At 62.4% G+C, this 17,111-nt stretch overlaps 2 protein-coding genes across 3 annotated transcripts; one reads left to right on the forward strand and one right to left on the reverse strand.

Moving 5' to 3' along the window:
• Nucleotides 1–684: 684 nt before the first annotated feature.
• SGCA (sarcoglycan alpha) lies at nucleotides 685–4,836 on the reverse strand. Of its 2 annotated transcripts, XM_090125206.1 has the most exons (10): nucleotides 4,627–4,835; nucleotides 4,086–4,241; nucleotides 3,329–3,474; nucleotides 2,574–2,646; nucleotides 2,281–2,479; nucleotides 2,009–2,171; nucleotides 1,731–1,936; nucleotides 1,525–1,551; nucleotides 932–1,117; nucleotides 685–827 (listed from the first exon to the last, which is right to left on the reverse strand). In XM_090125206.1, the coding sequence occupies exons 1-10, from the start codon at nucleotides 4,664–4,666 to the stop codon at nucleotides 824–826; spliced, it is 1,200 nt and encodes a 399-aa protein (XP_089981332.1). In that variant the 5' UTR covers nucleotides 4,667–4,835; the 3' UTR covers nucleotides 685–823. The 2 variants fall into 2 exon arrangements, with proteins under 2 accessions (XP_089981332.1, XP_031456716.2); XM_031600856.2 differs by lacking the exon at nucleotides 685–827 and having other exon boundaries at nucleotides 928–1,117; nucleotides 4,627–4,836.
• A 1,764-nt stretch (nucleotides 4,837–6,600) lies between these two features.
• On the forward strand, nucleotides 6,601–16,347 carry PPP1R9B (protein phosphatase 1 regulatory subunit 9B). Its single transcript, XM_031600855.2, has 10 exons — nucleotides 6,601–8,217; nucleotides 10,309–10,441; nucleotides 10,569–10,689; nucleotides 10,831–10,935; nucleotides 11,332–11,467; nucleotides 11,566–11,718; nucleotides 11,807–11,860; nucleotides 12,492–12,721; nucleotides 14,122–14,218; nucleotides 15,286–16,347. Exons 1-10 carry the CDS (start codon nucleotides 6,928–6,930, stop codon nucleotides 15,337–15,339), a joined length of 2,373 nt encoding a protein of 790 aa, XP_031456715.1. The 5' UTR covers nucleotides 6,601–6,927; the 3' UTR covers nucleotides 15,340–16,347.
• Nucleotides 16,348–17,111: the final 764 nt, after the last annotated feature.

The raw sequence follows: 17,111 nt of genomic DNA on the forward strand, positions 1-17,111 counted from the left end.
GTGCAAATATTTGCACGCACAGAGTGAGGGGCAGCAAGGGGTGCCCCCCCTCTTCAAGCAACCGCTGGGTGTACACTCAGGTGTGCAATGGGAGAAGCAGCACACGCGTGTGCCCGCGGTGCCACACGCCTCAGCACGGACACCTTCACGCTGCGCGGGGCTGAAAGGGCCCTTTCTCTTCTCCATCCCATCCTATCAATGCCTCCCCTTGTTCCCCCAAAACACGCCCCTGTGTTTTCCTAACCCCCCCCCCCCGGGCGTCTGCCCCGCTGCACTGAAAGAGGCCCTTTCTTTGGCTGGGGTTGGGGGCTGTGGTGTCCCCGGGGGGGGGGGCTGAGAGGGATGCCTGGGAGAAAGCGGAGCAGCAGAGAGCAGAAGGAGCTCCGGGATGGTGCCCGCACCCAGCAGGACTGCAGGTGAGAGCTGGGGTTGTCGGGGTGCACCCAGACATGGGGACACCCCCCCACCTCCAAATCTGCCTTCTGGGAGCCCCCGTCCCACTTCAGATCCCCCTCACCGCAAAAGGGGGAGCGGATGGGGGTGGGGGTAAAGGAATGGGGAGGGGGTTACGGGGTGCAGGTCACTGTGATGTATAGGGCTGTACCCCCAACCCCCTTCTAGCACCCCCCTGCCCCCCCCAGAGCAGCCAGGCTTGGCTGCCAGCGTCAGGAAATAAAGATGAGGAATCGCATCTCATTGCAAACAGCCACATTTTACCAGCAAAATCCCCCCCCCCATCCCAACAGCTTGCAGAAAGGAACTCGCAGCAAGCTTATCCTTAAGGGGGGGGATATGGGGCGGGGGTGCACAGCCACGCTGCCTGTTACCTGGAAATGGGGAGAAAATGGTCATTCCCCTTAAAAAAAAAAAGAAAAAAACAATAAAAAGAGAGGGGCTTCCCCCACGCCCCTCCCTCCCCCCGCCGGCTCACCGCTGCTGTGGGATCAGGGGGTCCCGAGCCCCATCGGGGGGTCCCGCCATGGGGTTGGTGCGCTGCCCCGTGCGCACGTTGAACATGGGGAGGGTGGAGAGCGGCCGGGGGACGTCGCGACTGCGGGCCATGCTCCTCAGCTCCTCCGTGTCGCCGTGGATGGTGGTGTGATGTACGAGTTGGATGCTGCCCGAGGGGGGGGAAGGGGATAAGGGGGGAGGGGGGTGGGTTTCTGGGGTTCTTTCTTATCAGAAAAGCCCCCCAGTGTGATGGCAGAGATGCCAAAGAGCTGCTGCGCACTGAGCCCCGTCTGTGGGGGGGGGGGGGTTATGGGGTGTTGGGGTTGTGGGGGGGACACTTTGGGGTGGGGGCACCTCTAGGTTCCGTCATCATCACCGCCCCCAGCCCCGCTGACCCCGGGCTGCCCCACCCTGGAGGGTCTTAAGGGTCGCCTCTGACCGATGTCACTCGGTGGCAATGAATCCGTGATCCTTTGGTTCCGTGGTTCTGGTTCTGATCCCACTGCTCTCCCCTCACCCAGCCTGCTCTGCACCCCAGCCTCCCCCCCCCCCCAGCTCACCCCAGGGACTTACTCAGACGTCTCCAAGTCCCGCTTTGCCCTACAGAACGGATCAGAGATGGGGGGAAAAGAAACAACGGACAAAGCAGGCGGTGAGAAGCCGTCACCCACACGCTGCCCCCAAGGCAAAGGGGAACCACATCAGCTCCCCACACCCCACCCAGGGGGGGGAAAGGGATGTGACCCCCCCCCCCTGTCCCCCTCAAGTGCCCAACTCACACTCCCTCCCGACGGCAGCACATGAGGTGGCCCAGCACCACGCACAGCACCGCAGCCACCGCCAGCGGCACCAGCAGCGTCACCAGGAAAGCAGGAAGCAAATCTTGGGGTGGGAAGGAGGTGGGGGGTTGGAAATCCCCGCTCCCCTCCAACACCCCGGGACCCCACACCAGTCCCGGTGCCGTGGGGGTGGGCAGCACGTGCAGCTGGAAAGGAGGGGGAGGTCAATGTCAGGCATGGCCTGGGGGGGGGGTGGGGGGCTGGGGGGTGGGTCTCACCAGGGTGAGGTTGCACCAGCGGATGGCAAAGTGGGGTGCAAAGAAGTCATAGCAGGAGGCGAGGGGCTGCTGGCCCAGATGGCAGTGGAAGAGGCTCTGTGAGGAGTTGGCAGCCAGTAGGCAGGGGGAGAAGGCAGCGTGGGAGCCCACCTTGACGTACACCCTACATGGCACGGATGGGATGGGGTGACGCTCCGAGACCACCGCCAACCCCACCGTGTGGATCCAACCCAGATTCTCCCATCACCACCCCCCCCCAGCCCAATCCCTACCCCTCCTTGCGCCCCTCGATGGGCAGCGGGACGCGACCCCCCCTGTCCAGAGCAGAGGTGATGTTGATGATGTGGACGTCGTCGTGCTCCCACACAGCAGACACTGCCTGCACAAACTGCTCCTGCACGGCCTCCGGCAGCAGCTCCTCCACGTTGTGGTTCCCCACCAGGAACTCAACCTGGTACGGCGGATCCCTGTCTGCGGGATGTGGGGGATCCATGGGGGGTGCTGCCTGTCCCCCCGAGGGGCTCAGGGACAGAGATTTGGGAGGGGGGCAGGGGGGAACCCTCACCTGGAGAGGGGGTGATGGAGACGATGAGCCGCTGTGCCACTGTCTCATAGGTGAGCCGGTTGGATGCCAGCACCTGCATGGTGACTGGTTGCACCACTCCGTGCCAAGCCCTTGCACGAGCTCATGCACTTTGCACAGGGCCATGAACTTTGCATGAGGTCATGCACTCTGCACGAGGTCATAACACTTTGCATGGAGTCGTGTCCTTTGCACAAGGCCATGCACTTTGAACGAGGCTATGCACTTTGCACAAGGTTGCATGCTTTGCACAGAGCCATGCTCTTTGCACAAGGCCATGCACTTTGCACAGGACCACACACTTACACAGGGTCACATGCTTTGCATGGGGTCATGCACTTTGCACAAGGCCATGCACTCTGCACAAGGTCGAATGCTTTGCACAGAGCCATGCACTTTGCACTTACCACACACTTACACAGGGTCACATGCTTTGCATGGGGTCATGCACTTTGCACAAGGCCATGCACTCTGCACGAGGTTGCATGCTTTGCACAGAGCCATGCACTTTGCACAAGGCCATGCGCTTTGCACAAGGTTGCATGCTTTGCACAGAGCCATGCACTTTGCACAAGGTTACATGCTTTGCACAGAGCCATGCTCTTTGCACAAGGCCACGCACTTTGCACAGGAACACACACTTACACAGGATCACGTGCTTTGCACGGGGCCATGCATTTTGCACAGGGTTGCACTGAGTCACGTGCTTTGCACGAGGCCATGCACTTTGCACTTACCTCAATGATATGTGTGCCCACCTCTGCAGCAGTGGGGCTGCCATAGAGGAACGCTGAGCTGTGGGGCTCACGCTGGGCGCAGCGCAGCCAGCGGGGCAGGTCAGGGTGATCCAAGAGATGGGCATGGAAGGTGATGGGGGGGGCTCCTGGGTGCCGGGATGCATGGACAGACGTGGGGACACAGGGACGTGTGCCATCAGGCAGGACCCCGCAGTGCAAGGCCTCCCCAGCCCACATGTCCCCATTCGTGTGAGCCTGTGGAGCATCCTGCTCCTCTTTATGAGTGGAATGTCCCTAAAATGGGGTAACAGCCCACTGTGTGTGCTGGGCAGATGGGATGGTGCAGTGCTCAAAAGAGCAGGAGGTCCTGGGGTGGGTGAAGGGGTGGGGGCACACAAGACTGTATGGAGGGATGGGTGGATGGGTGGATGGATGGAGGGATGGAGGGATGGATGGATGGATGGATGGATGGATGGATGGATGGATGGATGGATGGATGGATGGAGGGATGGAGGGATGGATGGAGGGATGAAAGAATGGACAGATGGACCGTCAGATGGATGGGCAGACATGTGGATGGACAGATGGATGGACTGCTGAAGGCTAGGAGGAATGGACATACAGCCCACCTGAGTTATGCCTGCCAGGGACAAGTGTAAGCCAGTGTTCCTCAGGATCAATCCTAGAACCCCCCCCCAACCCCAAGCCCAGTCCTGCAGGACACCCCCTGCCCTGCTCCCCTCTGCCCCATCCTCACCATCCTCCTCCTTGCTCTCACTGAGGAAGGCCTCTTGGAACAGCTCCCTCTCCAGCTCATGGACAAAAATGGCTCCAGTCTCGGAGGAGACGCGGTGGTCGGGCAGGGCGGTCTGGGTGCCCCCCAGGGTGGCTTGTGTGCTCCCCAGGGCCAGGGCTGCAGTCAGGAATGGGGCTGGAGCCACAGTGGGGGCACAGCTCCTCCCAGCCTCAGTTTCCCCATTTCCAGCAGCCCCACGGCACACACGGCCGCCCCCAGGACACGAGTCCCAACAGTGCCAGCTATATTTAGGAGGTGCTGGGGAGGGGGACAAGAATGGGGACAGGGACGTGGATAGGGACAGCCCCTTCCCCTCACCCTGCTCCCACCAAGCATAGCGATCCTCTCTGTCCCCTTGTCCCCAACCCCCCATCCCCAAAGACAGGATGGATTTACCCAGTTCTCCCATTGACACCCCCTACCTTTGGGGGTCCCCCCACCCCCCTCCCCATGGGGGTATTCCCACCCATGTCCCCATGCTGGTGCTGGGGCTTCCACTCGCCTGCCAGAGCCCAGAGTCGCAGCAGGGCGGCCGCCTCCATCTTCTCTGGGAGCACAGCCAGCTCCTGAGTGACAGTGACAGCGGGGTGGCCTGGAGGGGGGCCCCGTCTGGGGGGGTCACGGGGAATGGATGGGATCACCCCCTGCCAGCCCAGCCCTGTGCCACTGCTCCTGGGTGGCAGAATGGCAGCTGGGCTGTGGGATGAGAGGGGGGATTGGAGGGGGCTCAGAGCACCATGGGGGTGGGGGGGGCATGGGGCACAGTGGGGCACAGTGGTGTGGGATTGGGCACAATGGGGCCGCTGAGGGGAACAGGAGGGCACGACAGGGCGCAGTGGGGCACAACGGAATGCAGTGGGGTGCAGCGAGGCAATAGGGAACAGCAGAGCACAGCGGGATATCATTGGGCACAATAGGGCACAATAGGGCACAATAGGGCACAATGGGGCACAACGGGGCACGGGGGGATATAACTGGGCACAACAGAGAACAATAGGACATAATGGGACACGGTGGGGCACGACGAGGAGCAGTATGGCCCAGTATTGCACAATGGGGCACAATAGGATACAAGTGGGCACTATGGGGCACAACGGGGCACAGTGGGGCCCAGCAGTGTGCAGTGGGGATAAAGGGACGTGGCGGGGCACAGCGGGATGGCTTTGTGCCACAATGGGGCGTAACAATACGACGTGTCACCTCGGGGTGTGGGGACACTTGGGGACAGCTGAGTGCCTGCCAGCACAGCATTATGGCCGGCCAGAAACGGTGCGCCGCACACGCGTGTGCACAGGGGTGGATGGAGAGCACACATATATGTGCATGCATGTGGATATCCAAGGACTCCCCCAGCATCGTGTGGGACTGGAAGGGGGGGTGGGGATGCTGTAGGGCTGGGGGGGTGAGCAGGCCCTGCAGCGGAAGGGGAAGGGGGGGTTCGGGGGGGGGGCCGTCGCTCTGCGCTGCGTCACACCGCGTCACGCACAAAGGGCCGGCGCTGCGTCGGGAGGTGCAGCTGCTGCAGGGTCCTGCTGCCCTCGTCTGCATTTATGTGGGGGCCTGTGGGGATGGCACTTGGTGGTGGGAGGGGTGGGGTCACTGTTCTGGCCCCCAGCCTGCATGGTGTTTGGTTGTTTTTTGGGTGCTGGTCACAAAAGCGTCCCGAAGTGGGGTTGCGCTGTGCGCTCTGGTTCCTACAGAGGGGAGTAGAACCCCAGTAACAACCCCAAAATATTCCCCCACCCCACCCCCTGGTCAAGGTGTGGGTGGGTTGGTAGTGCCCTGGGGGGGGGGAGAGGGAGGGGGATGGGGTTTATGGCGACTGAAAGTAAATGGGGACCCTATGGGAACATCAAGGTGCACCCCAGAGCAGGGTTTGGTGGAGCACTGGGTTCATGGGGACCAAAGGGATCAGAGCAGGGAATGTGTGGGCAAATCTGGGGGGGCACAGGGATGGGAGAGGGGGACGTGGGGACAGCCAGCAGGAGCATGGGGACAGGGGGGGACATGGAGAACAGAACGGGGGATATGGTGTTAACACTGGGAGGTATGGGATGGGCACAAGGGAACAAAACTGGAGGGACTCAGAGATGGGGGGGGGGCATGGGGACAGGGGGCGTGTGTACGAAGGTGGGGGGCACATAGCCAGAATTGGGGAGACTGAGGAACCATCCTGGGGGCTGTGGGGATGGAACTGAGGATGCAGAGGGGAAGGGCTGGGGGTCCCCAGGGCTGTCATGGGGGACCCTGGGGATGGAGGGGTGAAAGCCTCGGGGGAAGGGGGGGACATGGGGACAGCGCTGGGCTGTGGGGACAACGCACAGTGCCAGGGGAGGGGGGGAGAAATGCGGTCCCAACCATGTGGAGGGGATGGAGGAGGACAGCGGGGGGCTGAGGGGAGGGGACGGCGGTGGCAGCAGGCTCAGTGCCAGCAGCGTTCCGGGGCGGGGGGGAGGGGGGACACACGCAGAGCTGTGGGCATCCAGCAGAGAGGCCGAAGCGCAGCGGTGAGGAAGAGGAAGAGCGAGAGAGCGTCGCTAAGACCCAGAGGGCTCTGCGGGCAGCGGGGCGGGCGGATCGCGGGCGGCAGCGCTCCATCACCAGCGCAGAGAGAAAGGGGAAGAGGAGGAGGAGAAAGGAGGAAGGAAGGAAGGAGGGCCGGGGCGGAGGGGGGGGCGCGCTGGGCCCCCCCAGGCTGGCGATGGCCTGACCGGGTCCCCGCGGCCCCCCAGCACGGCCCCCTCCCCGTGCCCAGCGGGCGGCGGGCGATGCGGCGCGGCGGTGACGGAGGTTTCGGGGCAGGATGCTGAGGACGGAGGCAGCGAGCGGGGCGGCAGCCCCGGGGGGCAGCGGGGGGGCCCCGGGCAGCGGGGCGGGCAGCGGGGGATTGAGGAGCGCTTCCCCGCACCGCAACGCATACGAGGCTACCATCCAGGCCCTGAAGCCCACAAAGGATGCCGAGGGCGAGGACGGCAAGAAAGCCCGCAGCAAGAAGTATGGCTCCAACGTCCATCGCATCAAGAACATGTTCCTGCAGATGGGGACGGCGCCGGGCCCCGAGGGCGCCTGCGACTTGGCCAAGGGCAAGGAGAAACCCGTCCGCCTCTCCCTGCCCCGCGCCGGCAGCCTGAGCGATGGCATGGAGCAGGGCAGCCCACTGAAGCTGGGCACCAGCGTGTCCGAGAGGGTGAGCCGCTTCGATTCCAAGCCCGACAAACCCTTCTCCAAGCTGCAGGAGACCCGTAAGATCTTCGAGAGGAGCCCGCAGGAGAAGGAAACCACCACCAAGCTGCTGCTGCGCAAAGAGCGCGCCGGTTTCCAGGACCGCAAGCTGGACGTGGTGGTGAAGTTCAACGGCAGCACCGAGTCCTTGGATAAGCTGGACACCGAGGCCGTGTCGCCCACCGTCAGCCAGCTGAGCGCCGTGTTTGAGAAGGCTGACCTGAGGAACAACCTGCACAAGACGCCGGGGCGCGCCGGACCGCTCAACTCCAAGCTGGTGAGCAAAAGGTCCCGCGTCTTCCTGCAGGGTGGAGAGGGTGGCAAAACTGAGGGCTGCGCAGAAGGCAGCGCTGCGCCCGCACGGCCGCGTCCTGCGGAGGAAGAGAAGGTGATGGGCAAAGCCCCGAGGTCGGCGGAGAAGGATGGGAGCGTCCCACGGGTGCAGGAGGTCTGCAAGATCAAACCTGTGGAGGTGGAGGAGAGCGGAGAGTCGGAGGCGGAGGTGGAGGTGAAGGAGCCCACGGCTGCAGCCGAGGTGGCCAAAGGGGCCGAGGGGTCGGTGGTCCCCGAACCGTGCCTGGATGGGGGTGAGGAGCCCCCCGACGCCAAGGAGGGCGGCAAGGGTGAGCGGGTGGAGGAGAGCGAGCTGTATGATGAGTCCAAGAAGGAGGACTTCTCCGAGGCGGACCTGGTGGACATAAGTGCCTACAGTGGGCTCGGGGAGGACTCGGGGGGCAGCGGGTTGGATGAGGATGAGGAGGCGGATGGGCTCTACGAGCCCGAATCCAGCTGCATGGAGATCCCTGGGCTGTCTGAGGAAGAGGAGCCCGTTCCCAATCGCAAGATCCAGTTCAGCACGGCGCCCATCCAGGTGAGTCCGGCCGTGGTGCTTTGGGGTCTTCAAAGAAGGGAGAAGAAGGGAGTTTTAGGGGTCCCCAATCATCCAGCGATGAGATTGGAAGCCATGGAGATGGGCAACCTCCTGTGCAGTTGGCCATGGCCAAGCTTGGGCAGCCTCCATGGAATGCTGATGGCCCAGCATGGAGAAGGGCAGAGGGTCTCCGATGTGCCGTTGTGCCCCAACATGAGCCCTCTTGGAGCACCTGCTGGCTGGGAGCTGTGCTGCTGGGGACACATGGCCACGTGGGGAGGGGAAAGGGACACGGAGTGGGGTGGAGACCTTGGTTGGCTGTGAGGTATTGTGTTGGTGGCACGTGGAGGGGAGGACAGCGAGATCTGATGGCACACACTGCCAACCCACCACGGTGCACCAGGACGGGCTGGGACTCACTACACATTTTAGGAGGGGATGCCCAAAATATTCATCCAGGCCCCAGATTCTGCCAGGTGCCACCAGGCCAGACCTGGTCCCCGGGACCTGTCAGTGCTGGGACTCAGTCCAGAGCTGCGAGCCCTGCAGGGAAGGTTGATGCCCACCCTCCCGGGCTCAGCACAGGGACCATTTCGGGAAGTGGAGAAAAGGGAAGTGCCTCATGAGAGGGCGGGTGCCAGCGGTGAGAGCTGCTCATCCCCCTCCTCGTCCCCACATGGGGACAGCTTTGGGATTTGGGGTCCCCATATCACCCCTACCCGGTGCCAGCGATGGCACGGGGGGCGATGGAGGCCGTGCCGTTATTTCAGGGCTTTCTCTCGTGCTCGTATCCCCCCGGCTGGAGGAACAGAAATTGCTTTGTGCCTGGCTGGGTTATTTATAGCAGCACGGCCTATATTCTGGCTCTGAGTCAGCGGCGGGTGGGTGGCCCCACCTGGGATGGGACATGGGCACCGCGGTGGCACCGCGTGGGGAGGGGGTCCCGTGGTGGCCATGTGTGCGCCGGGGGTTCTGCACGGCGGGGATCGGCTGTCTTGGCTCCAAGAAGGAATCCCTGCTGTGGAGATGCAGATGTGCTTTGTGGGATGCTCTGCTCCCCCCCCCGTGTTTGTCCCCTGCTCTGTCCCTCTGTGGGGTGCGGTGGGCACCCAGCTGTCCCAGCGCCTGTCAGCATCCCAACCCCCAAACCAGCCCAGAGTGTGGCCACCTGGGGGCACCCCCAGCACCTGCAGAGTGCGTCCTGTGCGTGGGGATGGGGGTCCCTGCTGCCAGCCCCCTCCCTTGGCACATTTGCTCCCTCCTTCTGTGTCTCCTCTGGGAACTGCTCCAGGTCCTCTGTACGTCTCCAGCACTCCAAGGATTTGGGGACAGCACTCAGGGGCACAGTGGGTCCATGTCCGGACCCCTCTGGGTACCCTGTGCAGATGTGGGGCAGTTACCCAGCTTGTCTCTGGAGGTGCCACCCAGGAGGGTCCTGCTTGTCTTGGTGTCACCAGGCTTTGTGCGATGGCCCTTGACACTCATCCCTAATACCCTTTGTGCAAGGCTTTAGCAGCGTGGTGTTAGCCCTAATCCACTCGCCCTGGAGCACTGTGGCCCCTTTGGGGACATCTGCCACACTCAGTGCCTGGGTGACCCCCCCCCAGTCTGGAGCACAGCATTGCGTGGGTGTGCACAGCACTTGTGGGGTGCAAGGAAGGGCAGAGCTGTCCTCCTCCTGGCTGCTGTAATGCTTTGGCCCTTGAGGAGATGCTGGTCTGGGAGCTGGGGAGTCCCTCGATGGGGAAGGGAGGAGGATGAGGCTGGAGTAGGGGAATGGTCAGGTCTGCACCCCCAAATTGTGTGACTTGGAGCAGCCACTGCTTGCGCACCCCATCTGCCTCCCACCCATCCACCCATCCCTCTGCCCATCTGTCCATCCACCCATCCATCTGTCCATCTGTCCATCCCTCCATTCATCCCAGGATGCAGAGCACAGAACCATCCCCATCTCCCAGCACATCCCAAGCCCTCCATTCTTCCTCAGACTCCTCCTCATCCCGTGGTGTGCTGTGCTGGAGATTCTCCCATGTCTCCTAGGATCCACCTTCCCCATGCCCCGTCCCTTTCACCATCTCCCTCCCACCTCAGGTCTTCAGCACTTACTCCAATGAGGACTACGACCGCCGCAATGAAGATGTTGACCCCATGGCTGCATCAGCAGAGTATGAGCTGGAGAAGAGGGTGGAGAGGCTCGACCTCTTCCCCGTGGAGCTGGAGAAAGGTGGGTCCCATCCCTGTCCTGCGCTCCAGGGCTCACTTGGCTCCTTGGGGATGGACCCTGAGGTGACCCCATCGGTGCTGGGCATTTTGCTGCTGCCCCATTGGGACACGGATCTCTGCCTCCACAGATGCTGCAGGGCTGGGAATCAGCATCATTGGCATGGGTGCAGGGGCTGACATGGGCCTGGAGAAGCTGGGCATCTTTGTCAAGACGGTGACAGAGGGAGGGGCGGCCCACCGGGACGGCAGGTATGGGATGCCCACCCCCAAACCTCACCCAGGCTCCTGCTGATGGGCTTTGGTGGTGATGGAGGAGCTGGCTGGGGAGCTGGGAGGTGTCTGGGGGGTGGGTGGGGGATGGTCGTGCTGTGATGGTCCCCTTGTCCTCAGGATCCAGGTGAACGACCTCATCGTGGAGGTGGATGGCACCAGCCTGGTGGGAGTGACGCAGAGCTTTGCTGCCTCCGTGCTCAGGAACACCAAGGGCCGTGTCCGGTAGGGCCCAGGGCTGGGGATGTGGGGGCAGACATCCCCCACAGCATTCCCTGCCCCACAGCATCCCCGCTCCCTCCTGTCCCCATGCCTACTGCCTGCCCTGTGCCACCTTGCTCCCCCAAATCCTCCCCCAGAACAGCGCAGGATGCCCCTCTATCTCAGACACAGGTCCTATGATATCCTCCCAGATTTGTCACTACCTGAGTGTCCCCCATCTGAGTCCCCCAATTGTCCCCCAGCTGTGCCACCTGGGTGTCCCCTGGCTGTGCCACCTCCACGTCCCCATCTGAGCCTCTCCACTGTCCCCAAGCCGTGCCACCAGGGTGTCGCCCACCCTCAGTTCCCTGCCACCCGTGCCCTCAGCTTTCCCCAGGTGAGTGCCTGCTCTCCCCACAGGTTCCTCATCGGGCGGGAGAAGCCAGGTGAGCAAAGTGAGGTGGCCCAGCTGATCCAGCAGACGCTGGAGCAGGAGCGGTGGCAGCGGGAGATGATCGAGCAGCGCTACACGCAGTACACCGAGGATGATGAGGAGGTGAGGGCAGCACAGACGTGGCCCTCACTGCCTGGCCTGACTCAGTTTCCCTGTGTGAGGGGTTGCTGTGTGCCAACGCTGCTCTGTGCCCGCTGCAGACGGGGGAATACGCCACAGATGAGGAGGAGGAGATGAGCCCCATGTTCCCCAGCAGTGAGATGGCCATCGAGGTGTTCGAGCTGGCCGAGAACGAGGACACGCTCTCCCCAGTTGAGATGGACCCTGAGAAGCTGGTGCACAAATTCAAGGAGGTGAGGAGGGCCCAGGGGGCACATGGGAGTGGGGTGGGGGTGTCCCACCACGTTGCCATACCCTGCAAATGCCCGGCTCCTCTTGCAGCTCCAGATCAAGCATGCTGTCACCGAGGCGGAGATCCAGCAGCTGAAGAGGAAGGTGAGAAAGTTCCTCCATCCCCCCACATCCCCCCTAGATCCCCACAACCCACCCAGAGGTGCTGTGCCACACTGTGCCATGTGTGCCATACCTGCTCTTTGGCCATGACAAACCATCCCATGCCATTCCATCCCATGCCATGCCTTTCCATGCTATTCCATTCCATGCTGTGCCATACCTGCTCTTTGGTCATGCCATTCCATCCCATGCCACTCCACGCTATGCCATATCTGCTATTTGGCTATACCATTCAATCCCACACCATTCCATTTCATGCTGTGCCATGTCTGCTCTTTGGCCATGTCATGCCATTGTGTGCCATGTCATCCCATTCTGTGCCATACCTGCTCTTTGGATGTGCCATTTCATGCCATGCCATTCCGTTCTGTGCCATACCTGCTCTTTGGCCATGCCATTCCATTCCATGCCATGCCATGCCATTCCATCCCATGCCAGGCCATGCCATGCCATGCCATGCCATGCCATGCCACTCCATGCTATGCCATAGCTGCTTTTTGGCCAAGCCAAGCCATCCCATGCTGCGCTATTCCATGCCACGCTGTGTTGAGCCATCCCATGCCATGCTGTGCCATGCTGTTCTGTACCATGCCCTGACCCTGCTGTCCCCCAGCTGCAGTGCCTCGAGCAGGAGAAGGCACGGTGGCGGGCTGAGAAGGCCCAGCTGGAGCAGAGCGTGGAGGAGAACAAGGAGCGCATGGAGAAGCTGGAGGGGTACTGGATGGAGGCACAGAACCTGTGCCAGGCGGTGGATGAGCACCTCAAGGAGACACAGGCCCAGTACCAGACCCTGGAGCGAAAGTACAGCAAGGCCAAACGGCTCATCAAGGAGTACCAGCAAAAGTGAGGGCAGGGCCCTGGGTGCTGATCCTCTCCCGGGGCACCCACCCCCTCCCAGGCACCCCTCATCCTGGATACGTGCCGTCCCTTGGGACCCACTCCCTAGGAAGAGTCCATCTCCTGGGCATGGACTGTGCCCTTGGTGCAGGCCTGTCTGTGGGGCAGCATCTCCTTGCCAGGCACATTCTGTCCTTTGCCACAGTCTCGTGAGCAGCGACTCCTCCTTGAGGCACCAAAGCTGTCCTGGGCTGCTTTCATCCGTGGGCAGAGAGCATCTGTTGGGCATGGACCATCCCCTGGGCATGGAGCATCCCTTGGGCATGGACTCCTCCTCAGGGCAACAAACCCTTCCTGGGTACCCCTTGTTCCTGGGCAGGGATGAACCCTTGGGCATGGAGCATCTGTTTTGGGCTTGGACCATCCCCTGGGCATGGACCATCCATCCTCAGGGCATGGAGCATCCCTTGGGCATTGATCCCTCTTCAGGGCACCAAACCTTTCCAGGGCATCCTTTTTTCCTTGACATGAACCATTCCTTGGGCATGGAGCATCCTTTGGGCATGGAACATCCCTTGGGCATGGACTGTCCATCCCCTACACATGGACCATTCCCTGGGCATCAATCCCTCTTCAGGGCACCAAACCCTTCCTGGGCATTCTTTTTTTCCTGGGCATGGATCATCCCTTAGGCATAGAACATCCCTTGGGCATGGAGCATCTGTGGGGTATGGACCATCTGTTGGGCATGGACCATCCAACCCCTATACATGGACCATTCCCTGGGCATGGATCATGCATCCCTTACACATGGAGCATCCCTTGGGCATCCATTCCTCTCCAGAGCACCAAACCTTTCCTGGGCATTCTTTTTTTCCTGGGCATGGATCATCCCTTAGGCATGGAGCATTCCTTAGGCATAGAACATCCCTTGGGCATGGAGCATCTGTTGGGCATGGACCATACTCTGGGCATGGATCATGCATCCCCTACACATGGAGCATCCCCTGGGCATCAATCCCTTTTCAGGGCACCAAACCCTTCCTGGGTTTGTTCCTGGGCATGGAGCATCTCTTGGCCATGGACCATCCTCTGGGCATGGACCATCCAGCCCCTATTCATGGACCATCCCCTGGGCATAGAGCATCTCCTGGGCATGGACCATCCATCCCCTATTCATGGAGCATCCCATGGGCATCCATTCCTCTTAAGGACACCACAGCCTCCCTGGGCACCCCTTCTCTCTGAAGACAAACCCTGAGTAGAAACCACCCCCTGGGAGATCCATGGCACAAGATTATCCTCAAGGCCCAAACCCCAGCATCCCCCTCCCCACCTCCCTGCCCCAAGGAGTGGGTACGGACACCCATCCCAGTGCCACGCACCCACACTCTGTCTCCCCACAGGGAAATCGAGTTCCTGAAGAAGGAGACGGCGCAGCGGAGGGTGCTGGAAGAGTCGGAGTTGGCGCACAAGGAGGAGATGGAGAAGCTGCAGGAGAAGGTGGGCACCGGGCGCCGGGATGCGGGCTGCCCCTGAGCCCTGGGGCCACCGTGGGCACGGCCGGATCCGGCCATGGCTCCACCGCCGCCCGGTCCTGCTCCACCGCCGCTGCCACCGCGTCGCTCCCGCGATGGATCGCAGGAATTCTGCTCTGCTCCTCATCCCACGTTGGGCAGCAATGGATCTGCCCAACCCACTGGATTCTGCTCCCATTGTCCCGGATCGAGGGGATCCGTTTGGGGGCTGCCGTGCGCCCGATCCTCCTCCTGGCACGGATGGATGCCGCACGGGATCGCGGTGGATCCGCCCAGATGTTGGGCTGTGCTGGATCCTGCTGCAGGGTCTGACGTTTCCCCCCATGGACCTAAAGAGATTGTCTTGGGCACCGGATCCTGGGCTGCGCTCATGGGATCCCGCAGTGGGTCCTGGCAGATGTGTGTGAGGCTCTGGGTCACGCTTGATCCTCAGCCTGGAGCCGGGTCCCATGCTGGTCATGTTGGATCCCACCACGGGTCACACTGGATTCCAAGCTGGCTCCACCAGATCCCAACCGGGGATCAGAGAGCTGTGCTGGGTCATAGCAGATCCCCTACGGGGTCACTGCATCCCCCAGGAGCCCAGAGCACCTGGGAAGTGCCATTGGTTGCGGTGTGGGGCCGGGGGGCACCAGGGGACCCTCCACGTGCCCCTCTCTTCCATGATGCCCTCCTCAGACACCCCCAGATGACTCACAGCCTCTCACCCACCAGCTGGCTGCAGCCCCCCATCCCCGCCCCCCAATCCCACACTGTCCCCCCAACACCCCACCCCATTCCCCTGTCCGTGCTGTTCCTCCTTAATCGTGACCCCATCCTTTCCCCCTTGTCCCCCACCCAGCATCTCCGTGTTCCCCCCATTGCGTCCTCCAGGTTCTGTCCCCCCATCCCCGTCCCCACGTTCCGATCCCACGTCTTCAACACACGGTGTCCCCCTCCTCTTGTCCCTCCCCAGCCCCACGTTTCCTCCCCACATCCCCTCCGTGCCCCCCGCCCCCCCCTCTGAGACCTCTCCCCTTTGCTGTTTTTCAGATCTCCGAACTGGAGGCCAAGCTGCAGACCTTGAAAAATTCCAACCCGACTTAAACCACCCTCAAACCGCAGCGATTTGGGGGGGTGGGGGGGGGCTGCCCCTCTCCCTCCAGCCCCTCTCTCCCCCCTTCCCACCCCTTCCCACTGCGGGGGGGGGAGGTGAGATCCCAGCAAGGCCTCCTGGTGCCCCCCACCTCCCATTGGGGCACAGAGAGAAGGGAGGGGGGGGATGCAAACAGGGTTTTATTTTGGGGGGGCGGACACCCCACATTCGTGTCTGTCCAGTGTGAGTCTCGTGGTAACGTGATGGACTGATGGGGGGGCGGGGGGGGGGACACGACCCCCACAAGCTTCCCCCTCCCCAGAAGCGCCCTCCTCTCGATGTGACCCCCTCCCCCCACCCCGGACATTGTTGAGGGGGGCAAACAGAAATCATCTCCCTCCCCCAAAAATGTGAACCATACTGAGGAGAAAAAGGGGGTACGCTGGAAGCCCCCCCCCCCCCATCCCAATCTCCTCCTCTTGGGACTCAATTGGAGCACTGTCCGGGGGGGGGAAGTCGGGGGGGCTGGTTGCCTTTGTGTGCCCCCCACATGGAATTGCCACCATCTCCCTCCCCCCCCTACTGAGCTCGGTGCTGGGACCCCTCAGCCCCTCGGTAACTGGGGGGGGTCTCACCGCCCCCCCGCCCCATACACACCCACTGCCACCACTGAGGTGCTTGGGGGGTGGGGGGGACACGCACAGAGCTTTTGCCAAGCTCTGCCCTTGCCAACCTCATCCTCCCCCAGCCCAGGGCTTTGCCTTCCCTGGGGGGGGGGGGGGGGCACGGGGATCCCGCTCCATTGGGTGGGGGGAGCAATGCCAGGAGGTGGTGATGACCCCCCCTAATTGTAAATACACCCCCAGTACATCACAGTATTTCTTTGGGGCACTCCCCCCCCACCGGCAGCCCCCCTCCCCTCATCCTGGGGTGGTGGTGGCGGGGAACCCCTTTAGTTTTTGTTTCTATTTGCCCCCCCACCCACCTCCTTACTCTTCCCCCCCCCCCCCCCCCCCCAAAGTACTGAGTCTCCGACAGTAACTGGATGTGGGGGCAACTGGGAGCCAGCGGCGGTTATACTGGGAAGGGGCAGAGTGTTGGGGGGGGGGGGCGGGGCAGCGGGATGGTGGGGAGGGGGGGGTCCGACTGGATTGGAGCCACATTGGGGGAGGGGAGGGGGGGGAAGTATTTAAGGGGGGGGTCGGGGAGCGCGAGCCCCGGGGGGGTGCTGGGGTTATTTAATCTCACACGTATACCTGTGGGTGTATATACTATATATATATGTACGTATGTATGTACCGGTCCTCGTTTTGTAACGCAACGTCCTCGCATCCCCCCCCTCCCCCCCCCCCCACCCCTCCACCCCACCCCCCCGCCGATAAACGCACCTCATTGTCCCCCCCCAGCTCCTCATTGCCCCGCCGGAGAGGGAAGTGGAAGGGATGGGGGTTGGGGGGGGGATTCACTGGTGGAACTGGGCAGGATGGAGGCACTGGGAGGAGTGGGGGGGCTGTTGGGGGGGGGGGGGCACTGGGAGGAGTGGGGTAGGAAGATTGGGAGTGATGGGGATCAATGGGAGAAGGGGGAAGGATAGGGACTGGGAGAACTGGGGGGGTCAGTGGAAGGAGTGGGAAGGATGGGGAGGATTATGGGGGATGGGGGGGGGGGAACTGGGAGGGATGGAGAGGGAGAAGTGGGGGTCAATGGGAACAGTAGGGGGGCATTGGGCGGAGCGGGGGTCGCCGGGTGGGCTGGGAGGGGTGGGGAGGACAAGGAAGGAGTG

Source organism: Phasianus colchicus, chromosome 26, assembly GCF_987193195.1.
Source record: "Phasianus colchicus chromosome 26, bPhaCol1.hap1.1, whole genome shotgun sequence".
NCBI classification, from domain to species: Eukaryota; Metazoa; Chordata; class Aves; order Galliformes; family Phasianidae; genus Phasianus; species Phasianus colchicus.

Bases quoted from the DNA above. Each gene is read 5' to 3' on its own strand.
- PPP1R9B (XM_031600855.2), top strand. From the start codon at position 6,928: ATGCTGAGGACGGAGGCAGCGAGCGGGGCGGCAGCCCCGGGGGGCAGC. The intron at 10,690-10,830 runs GTATGGGATGCC...CCTTGTCCTCAG, and splicing joins GCGGCCCACCGGGACGGCAG to GATCCAGGTGAACGACCTCA. The intron at 10,936-11,331 runs GTAGGGCCCAGG...CTCTCCCCACAG, and splicing joins AACACCAAGGGCCGTGTCCG to GTTCCTCATCGGGCGGGAGA.
- SGCA (XM_090125206.1), bottom strand. From the start codon at position 4,666: ATGGAGGCGGCCGCCCTGCTGCGACTCTGGGCTCTGGCAG. The intron at 2,647-3,328 runs GTAAGTGCAAAG...GTCACCATGCAG, and splicing joins TGGGCACACATATCATTGAG to GTGCTGGCATCCAACCGGCT. The intron at 1,552-1,730 runs GTGAGTTGGGCA...TCCGTTCTGTAG, and splicing joins TGCTGCCGTCGGGAGGGAGT to GGCAAAGCGGGACTTGGAGA.